Source organism: Protopterus annectens, chromosome 2.part1 (genome assembly GCF_019279795.1).
Source record: "Protopterus annectens isolate FY-2018-M chromosome 2.part1, PAN1.0, whole genome shotgun sequence".
Lineage (NCBI taxonomy): Eukaryota > Metazoa > Chordata > Ceratodontiformes > Protopteridae > Protopterus > Protopterus annectens.
The window spans coordinates 1,379,163,906-1,379,182,709 of NC_056729.1; the positions used below are offsets into that span (position 1 = coordinate 1,379,163,906).

The 18,804-nt window shown below is 37.4% G+C and overlaps 1 protein-coding gene across 13 annotated transcripts in view; it reads left to right on the forward strand.

Annotated features, from left to right (window-relative positions):
* OTOF (otoferlin) overlaps positions 1-18,804 on the forward strand; it is a 2,911,272-nt gene that overhangs the window by 2,659,542 nt on the left and 232,926 nt on the right. For all 13 annotated transcript variants that reach the window (XM_044062838.1, XM_044062837.1, XM_044062844.1 and 10 more), the window contains one exon: positions 4,028-4,198. In XM_044062838.1, coding sequence (XP_043918773.1) covers positions 4,028-4,198 — 171 coding nt within the window. The remainder of the gene's footprint in view (positions 1-4,027; positions 4,199-18,804) is intronic.

Consider the following 18,804-nt stretch of genomic DNA (forward strand, 5'->3'; position numbering starts at 1 on the left):
ATAATTTGGGTACTTGCGTATTATCACAACCACATTCTAAACATGTCATGCTTGTACATGTAGTGCTGAAAAACTGCAATGAAGAGGTCACAGATAATGTAAGTACACAGGTTTCGACTAATAAACACAGTGAAACTGAAGTGATTTCTTATATGTAAAGCAGCATGATACATAACTATCAATAAAAGTTATAATTGCAAATTGCCAGCAGTCCCTCCATTATTCTTTTGAAGTTTTGATGTTAACAGGATGGTAATTTATTCTGCTGTGCTATAGCAGAAATTATAACATCTCCTCAGACCGCACCATGTAATGGATTGCAGATAACAATTATAAAAAAAATGTTTTCCTGGTTTGTCACCTTCTCTATGTGGGGAAAAAATTATGGACAAATCCACTAGGTTATTAACGAGATGTCAAGCCGCGGTTTTGTGGTCGGAAATGTTGCTAAAGATCTGGGATTACTAAGCTGTTTTACACACAAGAAATCAATTAATTTTCATTGTGTATATTAGTAGAAATTTGGGTACTTAATTATCTGCAACCTCTTCATTGGGGTTTAATGTACTTCTCCCTTCACTGACAAAAGCTGAAGAATACCATGGGGTGCACCCCCTACCCCCTACTCCTTAATGGAGTAGAAGGTGTGCATGGCCTCTGAGCCATCCATTACAGTGTAGGGATACACTTCACATCAGTGAGAGTAAACTTCAATGAACTTTCAGCCAATGTCATGTTGGGGAAAACAATCATTTCAGAAAAGATTATAATTTAACATTTGCCGTTGGATACTACTGACATACACACCAAAATGTATGATGTGTCTGGAAGCATGACATGCCATGTTGTACAACTTAAATCATTAATTGTGATAGCGCACTAACACTGTTAATTTCATTAGTACCCAAATTACATGTTAACTCCCAAAGGAAAAGTAAATAAGATTGTAATGAATCAGATCTGGCCAAATCATGTTAAATAAGTTTGACGGCACTTGAACAGCAAATGAATATATCAAGAGTGAGCTGTTAGCAACGTGGTTGCGATAATACGCAAGTACCATAATTTGTTTATGTATATGTAGTCCTTATACTCCTTCCAGTCATTAAATTAGTAAATTGCTATATGTGCTAAAAAAATCAAATGTTTAGTCTATGAGCTTACTCAAAACACTGAAACCATTATTAACCATATAGTAAAAAAGGCAAAAAGAAAAATGCCAACTGAACATGCCAGCTGTTCCTTCAGATGTTTTTCTTCTAAAATCACAAAACTAGCTACAGGAATGCAGTCAAGGATGAAAAGGTTTTGTGTGACAGATGTGGTATAAATGTGGATCATCTTTGTAATCCTGAATTTCAGATAACTGAAACATAAAACTCCAAAATGAAAACACTGCAATAATACCAAACATAAAAGACTGACTGAAATTTCCAAGATACTGAAAACTGAAATTTTGACTTGTTGTTAAGAAGTCAGCTTACTCAGCTTTTCTGTTGGATTACTTCCTCTACGTTGCATGGAGTTCCATTGCATTCTTCCCTTATTAGATGTATCCTTTAATACAGTGCCTGTTTTGGAACATACGAAAAACAACAGAACTATAAATTGGTTAGATAAAAGAGTGATAGGAGCCTGGAATTAATTTCCTGGAGGAATAAAGGAACGCTGAAGTTTGACAGTTTTCAAAAAGGCATTTGATGAGGTAGACATCAAAACAGTCTTATGCCTGTGTAACAGCAGTGTCTTTCATTGTATTGCATTGCAAAGGCATCTGGCCAAGAGTTCCAAACCGCACAATCTAAGACACTCAAAAAGAAAAAAAAATTCCTCTACTTTGTATCATATACACATTCATGAAAGGTCATCTCTCTATAGCCTTTTGAGCATTAAAAATTCTTACCATATTCAACCTATTCTACCTTAATAGATCCATTAGAATGTCTAAAACCTGTGCCAAGGACTTCAGTCTCCAACCCTAGGTCAACAAGAAATGCTGGCATAGCAGTATATGTATCAAAGTAACATCTGTTTTCATGTATAGACCAGATAAATGAATGGGATACTGTTAAGTTGTGATTGAGGTATGTGGAAATAATCTTTATATGTGGGGTAACTAATATACTCTGTATAAATAGAAGCTTCATGGCTAAGCTTGTTGATGGCCCTTTGACCATATGCTAAGTATGAACCTATAAAACCTATGACACAGATGTCTTAAAACAAAAATAAAGATAACTAATGCAAAGAGAAAGCTTGTTTCTCATTCACATAGGGAGAGTTCCTCAGTGCTCCTCCAGTTTTACTGTTTTCTTTGGAAGTTTCACAACCTCAGAGCAAGCAGAAGAGACGATTTACAGCATAAAGCAGTATTTCATTGTCACCGTGGTTGCCCAGCCTCACATGATGAATATTACAGTATTCAGGACATGGAGACTTTCCACCAAAAGTGAATACAGAAAGGAAGTTCTCCTTTTATCGCTGTTCTTTTTATTTTAAGATTTTTATTCATTTTCATGTGCTGTTTCTTGTACATGAATCTGGGATTGTTTGAGGGGTTTAGTTTTCCATGTTTTGCAAGATTCTCTTTTTTTTCCATCTTGTATTTTTCTAGTTCAGTCATTTGTGAATTAGGAGTGAAACATATCTATAACTATGTAACTATGTTATACTGTTTTTTTTCATTTGTTTGTTTTCTAATAGGGACGTTTCTTTTTGTAGGGGTGGCACAGTGGAGCAATGGATAGTGTTGATACCTCACAGCAAGAGGTTCTTCAGTTCAATTCTGGGCTGGGGTGCATTGTGCCCAGTCTGCATGTCCACCCTGTGATTGCATGGGTTTCCTTTTGGTGCTCCGGTTTCCTTCTACATTCCAAAGACATGCAGTAGGTGGATTGGACTCTCTAAATTGGCCATAAGTGTGAGTGGGCATGTGAGTGTGTGGTACAGAAGAACATCCACAAGAGGGCTAGCCACCCAGCACTGTGAACCTTGGCTCAAGATGACTGTCACTGTTAAAAACCCATGTGTAAAAATGGGAAAAGAAGGATTGTAGATGGATGGTTGGATGAATGGATGGATATTTCTCTTTGGAGGACTGTAGCCCATGCTGCTTCCTGTGTAACTATAACCTAAGGGGGGGGAGTGGATAAAGACCACAACTCGAATGCATTTGCAGGTCAAATGTGTAACATCAGTGCAAATGTAATGCATCTTTGACACATCAGAATAACATCAAATAAACATTTCTGTCATGGATTGTAAATTTGCCAACCTTCAATTATTCTGTTACTACAGTAACTTAATAAATTGGCTAGGCTGTTCACCTAGTGTTAAAGGCTAGTCACAGTTATGCAATCAATTACTTATATAGAGATGATGGGATGCAAGTCTGTCATGTGGTATAGCTTATTCACATTTCTTATCTTACCCGCTTTTCTACAGTGACAGCTGATATAGAGCTTTAGAGCCATGCATCTACTCAGAAAGGGTGCCTGTGTGGTAATATACTTGGCCACAACTTTTAAAACCACAGGTGAAAATAACAGGTTCTGTTTTAACTGCCTGTATGAAAGATATCATCTTAACAGTTTTGCACGTTTCTAGAATTTCACTGCATTGTCAGGGCTAAGCATTAACCAGGTTCCAGTAACATAATCTGAACCCAAATATTTATTTTACCCACCACCAAAAACTGAACCAAAAGATGAACAGACATTCTTTGAATCTGCCAGCATAATACATGTGTGGTCATAACTAGAATCCTCTTATTTTAAATGTTTGCAGGAAACAGTAAGCCTGTTTTGAGTGCCTACCGACACTATACTATTCATCATTTAATAATCAGACATGTAACATGGATTACAAAGATGGTAGTAGCTTCCACTACTCAGTCTGCCTAGCTGCTCACGTTTGTCACAGTCATAGATCCTAGCTCATTATTTAAAACTGTTCCATTTTCGCACATATCTTCAAACTGAAAAGAATGTTTACTTTGGTTAATACTTTTTTCTTCTTTCTCTTTCAGATCTTTTGATATCGAAGCCACTTTTCCCATGGAATCAATGTTAACAGTGTCTATCTTCGATTGGGATTTAGTAGGCACTGATGATCTCATTGGAGAAACTAAGATAGATCTGGAAAATCGTTACTACAGCAAACACAGAGCCACCTGTGGGATCTCTCAAACATATGCCATGTAAGAAAAAAACATTATCACTAAAAACTGTATCGTCTTCTTTCTGTTTCTTCAACATCAGTTTCTTATTGTGTTAAATTGTTGAAATACTTACTGTACAAGGTATATAAGAGGGGATATTACCTGAACATCATACAGAGGCCTAGACATTGGTAGTTCTCTGATCCGATGCATTAGAATAGCAAATGATCTATGAGACAGTAGTAAAATATGAAATTTCCTAAGGCACATAATGAGATGAAGACAATTAAGAAAAGTCTGACAAAGTATGTCTTTATCCATTTATCCAAATAGTCACTAGGAGATGTAGGTTTTCCATACAGATCAAAACAGATAATAGCAACAGCCAAGTTGTTTGTTGCAGGTTATTATCTACAGCCTCCAATACTACTAGTCTGTATTCTTCATCCTCTAGCTGACATCCACTTTTATTCTTTTCTCATGCAGATCATTACTGTGCTTATTTCCACGCTCCATATTATTTTAATTAGTACTATGTGGTTTACAGTATCAAAAGTTTTTAAGAAGTCTCATTATATCATATCCATGTGTAGCCCTTTTCAAAGATGTTATTCATAAAGACTGGACTACTTAAATACAATTTTCCTTTTGTTTATGTTTTTATTTTTTTGTGCTTACATAATTACCCATGTACTCCATTTCACTCTTTTTAGCCACAAAAATAATGCTGAAATATATTAGAATTTATAAATATAGAGCATATATAGTTATATGTTTTTAATTTGTACCTTTTTGTTAATTTGTACCTATTCAACTTACAACTCCTCACCATTACTCCACCATACCATAAACATTTATTTATTTATTACATATTAATATTTATTTATTTATTATTTATTGGATTATCGATAAGTCCAGCAAAAGAGCCCATTGCCCATTTTCAGTGGAGAAAAACCAGAAAAATAACAGAAAAGATACAGAAAAAATAAACAACAGATAACCAACAGAAGAAAAAGTGTAAATACATAATAGCAAATATAGTAGCATATACATTATATACATATAAGCAGGAATCTAGTTTGTTTGATTACAGTAATATATACATAAAATATATATTAAATTAGAATTATTCAATTGTATCAGATTTGGTATAAAGAGAGAACAGTATTATATAATCATAATCAGTGAGAAAGATAAAAATAAATAATCAGAAAATATCATCAGTCATTAGTAGCAAAGACATAGGAGTTTAGGTATCATTTAAGGAGAATGACGAGGGTTTGAGAGCAGGAGCCATTTTTAGGCTGAGATGATTTTTCAGCATTTTAGGTAGGTCTTGGTATAGTAATGGCTATTCTTCTGATAGGTATGTACACATATTGACACTTATTAACACATATATGTATACTTGAGAGAATATATATACACACACATATATGTATGATATAATTTATTCTGGATACTACCACATATACGCACTACCCTGCTACTTAATATACAAAATATCTGTAGTCTACAATGACAGGTATACACACACGAACACCGACAGTGGAGAACACTGACGAAGATCGACAAAGGAACAAAGATCAACAGAATCGATAACTGATGCGGAGCTGAGAAAACCGAAGGTAAGTGGGTAGAGCGTGACGGGGGGTCAGAGCTTGATAAGGGTAGATGTGTGTTAGGGTCACGGGTAGGAGTAGGTCAGTAAGGTAAGTGTGGGTAGGTTAGGGTGTGTGTTAGTGGTGTGGGTTAAGTGAGTAGTTGTTTATAAGTGTGCGATGGTGGGTGTAGGGTAGGTTTAGTGGTATGTGAGTTAGGGGGTTAGTTGAGTTAGGGTTAGTGTGCGATAGTACAGGTGTAAGGTGGTGGTGCTCTCCAAAGGTTAAGTAATATATTCAAAGAGCCACAATAAAAAAAAACTAAAAAGTCAAAAATGAAAAGAAGTACAGTTTCTTACAAAAATTCAAGCTAACATGAAAACGTGAATTCAGTCTTAAATCATCACCATAGACTTCATCAGACAATGATATAAACATTCACAATGACTTAAATACAAGGTTCATTATACAATAAACCAATAAAACCATTAAAATGAAATTCAAATACACCAATCCCTATGGTCTGTTACTTATTAATATTCAGTGACACTGTTACATATTCATAAGAATAAAATAACACCATTATGTTTGTATTTCTGACACTCTCCCATTATTCCTTTAAATTAATTGCATTTCAACCATTTATTAATGCTTAAACCTCAATTCTAACTTATGTTAACATGGGGAAAAAAGAATGATTTATTGAAAAAAATTCTATAAATTCAATGTATGTTAAAAAACAATTTCATTAAAATCTTTCACTTGTTAGTGTTTATATATCTCCCTCTAGTGTGCAAAACCTGCAAATACATCCCATAAATTACCTTATAGTTTCTTAAATAACTTTTAAAACATTTGTAAATATGGTATAATTTAATTAAATAAATTATAAACACATGAAAAATTTATATATATTATATATATTAAATAAATGTTTAATTTATACATAGATTAACAATATTGAATAACACATAAATATTAATAATTAAAAATTAAAAAATATACCATTGTTAAAAATATTTAATATGTATGATACATATGTTATAGCCCACTGTTTAGCGAGACAGTAATGCAACATTTCTCCTGTAATTATCATATTTTCATATTTTATTAGCTCTTATTTTTAATAATGGTCTTATAGAAACCATTTCATTCAGGCCAGGCTTCCTACTTGCATCCATTCTAACCTGCCACCATAGTTCCTTATTTTCTAAAATGTCTTCCCATGGACCACCTCTGATATCACGCTTAACTTGTTCCAATACCAACCATAGATATTTAGCTTCTTTACATTCTTTCAGGTGTTTGTATAATGCATTTGCCTCTTTTGCTCTACTAATATCATAGATGTGTTCATAGATTCGTTTTTTCAGGGACCTTTCGGTTTTGCCAACATAAAATGAACAGCATTTCTGGCAAATTACCAGGTATACAACTCCTTGTGTATCACAATTGTAATACTCTTCACTTCTTATTTTCATTTTCCTACTTTCAATGTATACCTCTCCCTTATTCATAATATGTGGACATTGTTGGCACCCTCCACATTTAAAAGTGCCCTTCTTTCTCAAACTGGTCCCTCTCTTTTCTAGAACATTTCTTTCCATCATATTATGTATAAATGGTGGATTTCTATAAATAACTTGTGGTACCATACATTTTATCTCCTCCATGTCCGTAAACGAAAGGAATTTGTCCCATTCCTTACGTATAATATCTTTCATGTTTTTATTAGTAGAGTTGAATTCTATAATTAATCTTTTTTGTAATATTTCTTCATTTTTATTGGGTCCATTCTTATTCTCTTCCTTAAAATTACTTTCCATGACTCCCTTTATAGGTTGAAATCTGTCTTTCCTACCTACTTCTACCTCCTTCCTAATATCATGAACGAATGTTGTAGGATAACCTCTTTCTAGAAACATTGTTTCTAGTTTATCACATTCTTGTTTGAAATCTGTGTCTCTACTTGTCATCCTCGACCCCCTCACAAATTGTCCCTTGACTATGTTTTTCTTGCAGTGAGGGGGATGGGAACTATCGTAGTGTAGGTAGGAATTACAAAATGTTGTTTTTCTAAACACCCTAGTTTCAAAATTGTGGTCCACTTTAAGGACCTCAACATCCAAATAATTTAGAGTATTTGCATTCATGACATATGTAAACTTTAGGAAACTTGTTGTCGTACTAATGTATTCAAAAAATTCCAAAAACGTTTGTTTTCCTCCGGTCCAAAAAATTACAATGTCATCCAGGAATCTATGGTATAATATCCAATACTTTTTAAAACTGGAATTCATTATGAAATAATCTTCCCATTGTGACAGGACTATATTTGCATAAGTCGGGGCACAAGCTGCTCCCATGGACACCCCTTTGATCTGTTGATAGTATTCACCATCAAAAATTAGGAAATTATATTTTAAAATTGTGTCCATGAGAGCAACTGTGGCTATTTTTTCTTCATGGGTCATTTTTTGATCTAAAAAAATAACACGTTCAAAATAATCCATCCCTTCTTTATAGGGAATACACGAAAAAAGATCAATGATGTCAATGGTGATAAACAATAAATCATCTTTATAAACTTCAGGTGTGAGCTCTCTTATAAAGTCCCAGGAATCCTTTAATATAATCTTATTGTTGACCCAAATATGTTTAGCTTTTTCGTCTACAAATTTTGCTAAGGGTACTGTCTTAGCCCCTTCTGCAGTAACAATGGGTCTTAGGGGGGGGGTCTTCTTGATTTTTATGAACTTTGGGAATACCAAAGATTGTGGCTACCCTGGGCTTCTGAATTTCAAAATATCTGAAGGTTTTCATGTCAATTACTTTCTCTATTAACAAATCCTGTAGCATTAAATCAATTTTCTTATATGCTATTTCTATTTCATTCTTGGACACTATCTTATATTTACCTTCATCTCTTAATATAGAATTCATTTTAGCCTCATATATAATTTTGTCCATAATCACTATTCCCCCTCCCTTGTCCGGTTTCATTATTCTCACACCTTTACTATTAATTAGTTCATCCAATACTTCAATTTCTTTTTCTTTTAAGTTATTTTTGTCATTAAACTTATTCCCTGTCATAGTTCTTCGAATTTCTTTTTCAATCACATTTTCTAGATTCTTTAATTGAGGCATTAAGGGTGGGTTATATAAAGAACTCCTAACTAACCTTACCCCTTCTTGGTTATTTCCTTGGAACCCAGCTCTTGAAGCTAAAATAGCTAAATTAACCTTCCTCATAAATAATTTAACATCGAGAATTGTTCCTGTTACCTCTCCTTTTTTAGTTGGGATGTATTTAAGGCCCTTACTCAGCAAGTTAAAATGTTCTTTAGTCAATGTAATTTCACTAAAGTTATAAATAGAGAAACCATTATATGTACTTTTGTCATTTTCTGTTATAATACCTGATGAGTCATTCAAAATCTCACTTGGGGTGGGGGTACATTTTACTATCTTCCCCTCCCCCTTCTCCCTCCTCTTGTCTGAAAATTTTCTCTCCTATACTGAGGGGGTTGAGCTCTCTCTCCCTCATACTCCAAGGGTGGGAATTCAGCATCATAACTATCTACCGATGTGCGATAGTGGCAGAGTTAAGGGTTAGGGGCAGATTAAGTGAGTTAGGGTTAGGGTGCGGGTAAGGTAAGTGTGCGATAGTGACGGACCTTAGGGTTAGGGTTTGGGTTAAGGTTAATGCATAGATAGTTGTGTATGTAAGGTTTAGTGTAGGTTTGTAAGATTTTTGGTGTGCTTGTGTTGTGTGTGTGATTTTCGGGAAAGGTATTTGTTTTGTTGATTGTCGGGATTTTGGTTTGTTGGGCATGTGAAGTTTCGTGTTTTTGAACTTTCTTTTTTTTCATTTTTTTCATGTGGGTTATTTTGTTGTCGGTGTTTTGGCATGTCGGTGTTATCAGGTAGACCAACACACACATATATGTATACCTATTAACATCTGCCCTGCTATTTGAGTAGGTATACACACATATATGTATACCTATTAACATTTGCCCTGATACTTGGATAGGTATACTCACATATATGTAATATCAAATAACATCTGCCCTGTTACTTGGGAAAGTATACACACATATATGTATACCTATTAACATCTGCCCTGCTACTTGAGTAGGTATAAACACATATATGCATACCTATTAACATCTACCCTGATACTTGGGTAGGTATACACATATATGTAATACCAAATAACAAATGCCCGGCTACTTGGGTAGGTATACACACATATATGTAATACCAAATAACATCAGCCATTCTACTTCGGTAGGTATACACACATATATGTATACATATTAACATCTGTCCTGCTACTTGGGTAGGTATACACATATATATGTATACCTATTAACATCTACCGTGCTACTTGGGTAGGTATACACTCATGTATGTTTAACTGTTAGCATATGTCCTGCTACTTGGGTAGGTATACACACATATATGTAATTCCAAATAACACCTGCCCTGCTACTTGGGTAGTTATACACACATATATGTATACCTATTAACATCTGCCCTGCCACTTGGGTAGGTATACATAAATATATTTATACCTATTAACCTTTGCCCTGCTACTTGGATAGGTATCCACACATATATGTATACCTATTAACATCTGCCCTGCCACTTGAGTAGGTATACACACATAGGTAATACCAATTAACATCTGCCCTGCTACTTGGGTAGGTAGTACACCAGGGCAACATCCATCTGATACATTAGCAGTACATAAATGTCCACTAAAAAAAGTTCCTAAGATGCCTGAAAAAGTTTCCTCCAAATCTTTAGTTGTCAGCATAGGTTATCCTGTCAGCATACCATACTCCTCTCCACTTTTCAGATATGTAATCATGTAATTTTTTTTCTGCATCTTCAGGAATTGTATTTTGCACTAAATGTTCTTCCATTTTCTTCATACTGATTGTCACCAACTACCTCCTTATAATATTAACTGAAACAATAAATAATCTCTGAATTACTTATTGTCTTCTTTTTTACTATATTATCATATTAGTTCCAGAAAACATCCCCTATCCTTTAGCTATTCTACTAAATAACTTCCTTTCCCATCCATAGTATAGCAATCAAGCTTAAGTTCCTTTTTTCGCTCCTTATTTCCCATGATGTGACCATCTTTTAAGTCCTATATGTTATCTGTCTTAAAATTTAGTTTTATAAAAATAACTTTCCTTATTTTTGTTTCTTCAAGGCCAGTTACACAGCAATTTCAACTGTTTTATTACCATTTATTTTCATGTAAGGTTTTCCATACTGAATTAACCAGTAATACTTTTCCCTGCTCCCCATAATGTAGCTTTGCATTTCTTCCTCCATTTTATTACAGTTACTCAATTTGAATTCAGATACTGGGCCTTCCATGCTTTCAGGCAGGGAAACGGTTGGAGCTGTTTTTCCTTGAACACAACAGTGCAGTTGTCTACCTAGGCAACACTTAATGGGTAGTCATCTTCCATTGCCATGAGGCAAGACCAGGCAGCCTTAGAAGAGGTGTAGCATTAACTGTAACATGCACAATGCCAGTGACATAGGTTCTCAGCCTGAGCAATGAAACTGCAGACTCTTTAGAGCTACATTCCATTTTCTTTATTTCAGACACTTTCCACTTTATTTCACCATCTGCTTACTACTAACATCTTAACAAAATCTTCCCTCTTTCCCTTTCTCCCTGTCATTACCCGTATGCCACGAGAAGCATAGCTGGTGTCTTGGTGTGGGGCAAAGAGGAAGCTGTCCCGGACACAAATGTTACAGGGCAGAAACGGTCAGTTACAGTTTAAAATGAAAGAAGATTTTTTTTTTTTTTTTTTTTTTTGTAGTATGAACTGAAGTGCTTTAGTGTTCCCTGTGTGGCAAAAACTGTAGTTTTTTTACAGTTTAAATAACAAGAGAGGTTTTTTTTTATTTGCTGGGATGGCAAAATTAAGGAGCCACTTACTGTTTCTGAGAGGTGTCATCAGTGTACCCCATGTAGGCTTGCCTATAGGCAGGGAGCAAGAGTCATTTCTTCATCTGTCCAATACTGTACTTTCTACCACCCATATCAGGCACTTAACCTCTAGTACCACTAGCTTTCTCAAATGCTCTTCCTTCATTTCCCAACTTTCTGTACCATACAGTAGTTCTGGCCACACCACTGTTTTGCACAACATATCTTCATCATCTTTGACATTCTTCTGTCACACCCTACCACTGACACATTTGTTTCTAGCTTAAACTTCCTCATTCAGAATTCCCTTCTCCTCAGCTACCCCTTCCAAATACTTGAAGCAGCTAACCTGTTCCATTATTTTCCCTTCTACCTCAATTTCCCTATCATGTTCTGAATTTCTTGTTCAGAGTCTGCCTGTAATGCCACACTGTCTGCATACAACAGTTTTGTTGATCTGTCCCTCCAAACTGAATGACTAGCATCACCAGTATGAACAGCAATGGGCTCAGAGCTGAACTCTGATCAACACCCACATGTACTGGTGGGTCTATGTTATGACACTGAAATGGCTAAACACCAAATGCCATTTCAGTGACACATAAAGAGCAAACTACAAGTTAAGCGAATGGCCAAATCACTGTTTTTTTCCTAGGGAAAAAAATTGCTTGGCCGTCACCATGAATTTGCCCTTTTCCCCACTGAAGTGCAATCTCAGAGTTGGTATATTTAGTTAGGAGGTGGAGGGCACAGCCCCCCACATTCGGAGGTGTGAGGAGCGAAGCCCCCACTTTGTAATGTTTGAGCTGGTGTGTCGTATTTAGTTGGCCTACTGATTTTTTTCGGTAGGAAAAAAATCTGTGATCTGGCCATTTGCTTAACTTGTAGTTCACTGTTTTTTTTGTTGCTGAAACAGCATTTGGTGTTTAGCCTTTTCAGTGTCATCATATAGACCCGTACTGGGAACCCCTATGTGAGTCTGAACACTGTTCATACTTTTGTCATATGGTCCTAGTACATAGCCTACAATAGTTTGCATCCCACTACTACAACAAATATGGGATATTCCTGTCTCCAAGTGATAACCTATTAGCAAATCCATTATTGATCCTTTAGTGACTCATATATTCTGTGCCCCTAGAAAAATATTCTATTATTTCCACAAAATGTAGAAACTCCTCTGAAATATCTAACTATAGGCCCATAGATATATTTCCACCTATCTGCAAAATCTACACTCAGATGTAGCTCTCAGACAATGCCCTACTGTCTCAAATCCAATATGGATTGTATCCATACTATCCTTTCTGAATACTGTAAAACATGAATTAAATAATTGTCACCTAGCCTCCAACCTGTTCCTCGACCTATGCAATGGCTTCAGTACATTAATCTGCCAGCATATGTTACATAGACTGCCCATCATGGACCTCAATGAAAAATGCATAGCCTGGTTCAGTAGTAATCTTATTGAGAGACGTCAGTGTGTAAAATGGTAGGATACTCTCCTAACTACAAGTGCAGATAGGCATTCCCAAGGTCTATATCAGGTCGTCTCCTCTTTAACATATTAAATATGTAAATAGCATCAAAACAAGCTAATGTTATGCAATATGCAAACAACTCTGACATGGTCTGCTCAGCCCATATCTCCCCCATCTGCAGACTGTAACAGTAGAACCCTTCCTAGCCACAGAAACCTGATTCCAACAATCCCAACTACCCTAAAAAAATAAAAAGTGATACTTTGTCCTCCCCAGGAAGTCATCACAAACACTACCACTAAACATAACTAACTCTAAGGACACCAAAAGTGAGCATGTCAACCATGAAAAACTACTAGAGGTAATCTTTGATGAAAACTTAAAATTTGGCTATCACACCGAACACATTGTTCAGAAGACCAGTCAGGAACTTGGCCTGCTTCATTAACCAGAAATAGAAATCTCCCTTCTATGGCCCAATTTACTTTTTGCCTTGTCAGTCTTCAAAAAACTGGAATCTATCCAACTAGAACAAAGTTGTAACAAAAATACCAAATTTACTCCATGCTTAAACTGCAAAGCTCATCACTGTATTGCTTTCAGAAACTAAACTTGCTAGAAATCCCTTAGCTTGATTACCTATGCACAACTAAAAAAGTCATTAAAGTGCTACATCAACCAGCAGGGGTGTCAGTGCTTACTAACCTACTCCAGTGGTATAACCCTACTAGACATCTATCTTGGTCCAAGGATCTGTAATTAACCTTAATTCACAGAGCTTATAACAACCATGCCAAAGCCTTTTTCTCCTTAAGTTTATCCAAACATTGCAATGATATCCCAGCTGCAGTATGAAACAAAATGCTACTCTTCACACCTTAATATCTGATGATTTTGCCTGTGCTTGTCTCTCCCAGAGTGCATATTGGAGCTCTCAGTACTCATTACTGTCACATTGCTGCATTATCTAACAGTGAGGTGAGTCTACATGAAGCTATCCATCTAGCGAGTGGATTCTACAAAAGATTAAAAAAATGTTTTACATAGACCTTCTCCCAGCTCAGATGACTATGTCACTATGCCAAACTATGTATTTCTTTTAAGGTGGGGGTTGTTAATAATTAACACTGTTTTCTATATGATAATATTATTCGAAGCACATTGTGTATATCTGACATGTTTTGTTGTAGTTTTCCAATAAGGTTCTCTGCATTGGTATTGCTGTTGTAACCTTGCTGGTGATACTTACCAGTTATTATACAAGTTTCCTGAACAGTAGTCCAGTCCAATTGCATTTCTGATGAGCATAATGTGAGAGAAAAACAATCATGTTTATTAGCTGAAAGAAATGAGACTGCTCCAAATTTCTTGTCTACTAGTGTTGTTCAGAACTTTTTTACTTGCTCAATAAGGAAGAATACATCTTATATTTATAGGTTCATAGTTTCATAGGTAGGTACTAGACTATTGGCTCTAGGTCCATGTAAGCCTAGCCAACAAGGTTCCCTGGCTTTCACCACCCAAGAAAGTTATTTTCCTGTGCCCCTGTCGAGCAGGGCCACAGGAGTGATCCCCGGGGTGAACTTCCTAATTCCCATCCATTCATCAAGAGTTTTCTTGAAGAGTGCTAATGAGGAACTTTGCTTGACATAGATAGGTAGCTTGTTCCAGAGTGTGGGAAGCCTCTGGGACAGGAATCTATCCCTCCAGCATGTTCTATTTATTGTGGTGACAACGTTTAGATCCCTAGAGCGTGTATCCCGGAAGGATTGGGATTTATTTAGGTGTAGCATGTCCAACAGCTCTGGGTTTGACATAGCTTTGTATGTTAGGCAGAGATCACCTCGGAGTAGGCGATATGCTACGGAGTAAAGTCGGAATTGTTTGAGACAGGCAGCGTAGGACAACTGTTTGAGACCCATAATCTTCTTGGTGAGGTACTTCTGTGCCCTTTCCAGCTGTTGCAGATGTCTTGTGAGGTACATTCCAAAAGGGGCTTTGTACTCAATACTGGGTCTAATGAGTACCGAGTAGAGGGGAACAATGACCTCTTTTTTCCTGGATGAGATCCCTTTCATGATGAGGTGTGCCACGTAGAAGGATTTTCTGACTACTGTGGCAATGTGATTATCAAAGGAGAGACTACTGTCCACCTGAGTCCCAAGGTCTCTTATCACACCTTCAGTGTTGAGGACTGCCGCCTATGTGGTAGTTCATGGGAAAGATGACAATGCACTTTTTGGCATTTAGCTTGAAGCCATGGCTCTGACACCAAGCATCTGTCTCAGTGAGGCCCTTCTGTAGGATGTCCACGTCATTTGGGGACTTGACTATGGCACCTAGTTTGCAGTCATCTGCGAACTTCATCAGCCAGAGGCCCTCTGTGTTAGCTCCTACTTCAGAGAAGTAGATACCAACAGGAGAGGATCCAGGACTGAACCCTGTGGTACTTCACTTGTCAGTGGTTTGAAGTCAGATTTGGAGTCTGCAACTTTTACAGTGTGGGTTCTGTCAGTGAGCCAATTGGCAACCCATCTTGTGACATATGGATTTATACCCAGTTTAGTGAGTTTATCTATAATTCCAGAATGGGGGATGGTGTCAAAAGCCTTGGCGAGGTCAAGATAGGCTATGTGAACTGCCTTTCCATCGTCTACGGCTTTGGTGACTGTTTCAAAGAAGTCAGTCAGGTTCAGGAGGCATGATGTGACTTTCACAAACCCGAACTGTGTGGGTTCCAGGGTTTGGAGGTTACCTATATCTTTGTTTATGAGTTCCATGATGATGCATTCCATGGCTTTGCAGACCAGGCTCATCAGGCTAATAGGGCAATAGTTCCCAGGGTCCATGGTGGCTCACCCTTTGTGGAGTGGTATAACTGTTGCTGTGTGCCATTCAGTGGGTACAAAGCCTGATGTGAGGCTATGATTGAACATGGTGCCTGGGTGGGAGGCCAGTTCAATCTGAAGTTTGTGTAGAACGCAGCCTGGGATGTTGCCCGGTTCCATGGAAGCTGTGTTCTTGGCTTTGGAAAGTGCAGTTTTTACCTGCACAGTTGTGATTGCACGGGCTCTGCATTCTTCTGATATAGATATGGGCCCTTTAGAGGGGGTGAGAGGGGGGTAAAGTTAGCACTGAACATATCATCCAGGATATTGGTGATATCAGTTGGTTCTGTAATTTTCGTGCCATTGTGCTGTAGCTCAGAGCAGACCTGGGTGTTGCCATTGAGATTCTTGACATAGCTATAGAATGCTTTGTGGTTGTTTTTAGAATCAGAGGCAATCTTGTTTTCATAGCTAGTTTTGGAGGATTTTATGAGGGATCTCAGTTTCTTACTGAGGCTGACCAGGGAGCTCCTCCACTCATGGGATTCTACTGTCTTCTGCAACAGTTTCTTCCTTCTGTTGTAGAGTTTGTTTATAGCAGGGGACCACCAGATTGGCTTCCTTTTTTTGGAGGATAGCGCCTTGGTTCTGTTAGGGATAGCACGATCCATGCACTTGTGTAAGTTCTTATAGAGTGCACTTGTGTAGGATTCTGCAGTCATAGTTGCAGTGCCCATCTGCAAGGATGTCGTGAAGTTTGCCACTTCTGTCTTAAGAAGCATGAATTTGGCTTTGGAGAAATTTTTTACAGTGGTTTCCTTAATGGGGGTGGGGGCGGGATGTGGATATCTATGGTGATTAGCTTATGGTCGGATCTGACCAACTAGAAGTTGACTTCAGGTGTGGGACACTGGTCACTCATGTTGGTAATGACTAGGTCTAGGATATTCTTGCCCCTGGTGGGGGTGTGGATAAGTTGATTCAGGACACTGAAGTTTATGAATTCTAGAAAGCGTTGAGCGAAGGAGTTGGTGCATGAGTAGTTTTTCCAGTTAATGGTGGGGTAATTGAAATTGCCCATTATTAGGGTGTTTGGTTGGACCCTAATATTTTCCAGTATATCAAGAAAAGAGGAGGAGGGGTCCTGGGGCATGGTAGAGGGATCTGTAGCAATCTACAATTTGGATTGCAGTTTTGCCCAGAGTTAGTTGCACTTGGATAATTTCGGATGCATTATGTTGGGCAGCTAGCCTGTAGGTGTGGGTATCCTTAATGTATATGGACACACCTCCGCCTTTGGTGTTCTGGTCCAGGTTAGATGGCCAAAATGTGGTATGAGCTATAGCCTGGTAATGCAGGCGTGATCTCCGAGCCTTGAACCAGGTTTCAGTAAGTATAGATATTTATGTTCTCCATTTTGTGGAGTGCCTCGAGTGAGTGCATTTTGAGGTCTAGACTTCTAGCGTTGAGTAGCATTATCCTCAGTTTTTGTTTGCCTCTACCTTTACAAGTTTACAATGTTCAATGGCTTTAAAACAATGTAGGTAGCACATTGTATTTTAATTTTCATTGTGTCTTCCTACACTGTTCCTTTTGTGTCTTGGTGTAGAACATATCCAACCTATTTGATCATCTGGTTTTCAGGTTAACTTCTGCAGGGAATGTAGATTGTGTGTTACAGAACATTCAATGGGATTTATGAAGAACCCACTGTGTGTACTAAGACTGGCAGCCAAAAGGGGCTGTTTCCATAATCACAGAAATGTAATTCAGAGACACATTAGCTACACTGAGGAAAGACCTCATTATCAGCTAATTTGCATGTGTCTGAATTGTTTGGAGTTACTACTAAGGATAATCAGGATTTTCCTGTGGTAATCACCTCTGGTGGCCCATGCGTCACATTGACATAGGCACACCCCTCATTCATTCACACACACATTCAAATGTGTACACACACACACACACACACACACACACACACACACACACACACACACACACACACACACAGGCACATGCACACCACCATACTTCTTGCCTGTCCTTTTGTTTATAGTTCATCCCTGATGTTATTGATCCCCTGCCCTAATACGTTGTGTATGATTACAGTCATTCAGTAATGCCAGACAGAGTTTTATTTTTCTTAGTGTTACGACAATGCATCACCATGATAGACTTGTACCTCTGTTGACATTTTAAATTAGCCAGGGAAATATTTAAAATTTCTAATTGCTGTCATCTAGTGTTCCTCCTGGCTTTGTCTAGAAGTATTCAGCATGACTGTTTAAAAGTGTGTCAGCTTCCCACACAGACACACTCTCATCCCTCTCAGCTGCCGCTGATTTTACAGAATGCTCCTGATTTTGTTTCTTATATCTGTCCCGCTCCTTGTAATTCACAGACCATTACAATCAGTCAATAATGCCAAATATTAGAGTTTCATATTTGTTTTTCAGAAAATACGTCAGGACATAAGAGCCAGCCCCTCAGGAAGTTCTCAGCTGGTGTAGAGAACTAAAACATTACTTAATTAAGAAACTGGTTTCTGAACCGAAGGTGTTGGGTCTGAAGCTTTTTTACATTGTTTTTTTAATGACTTAAGGTAATTTAAAAAACCCTTCCTGTGTCTAGTGTCAGTGCTGCTTTCTCTACTAAGGATATAGGGTTCAAAGCTTTTCCCTGTTCCTCTTTTAAAATGTTCAGGTGATGTAGACTAATATTTAAAGAGCATCCCCAGTGTCTTATGTCTCTT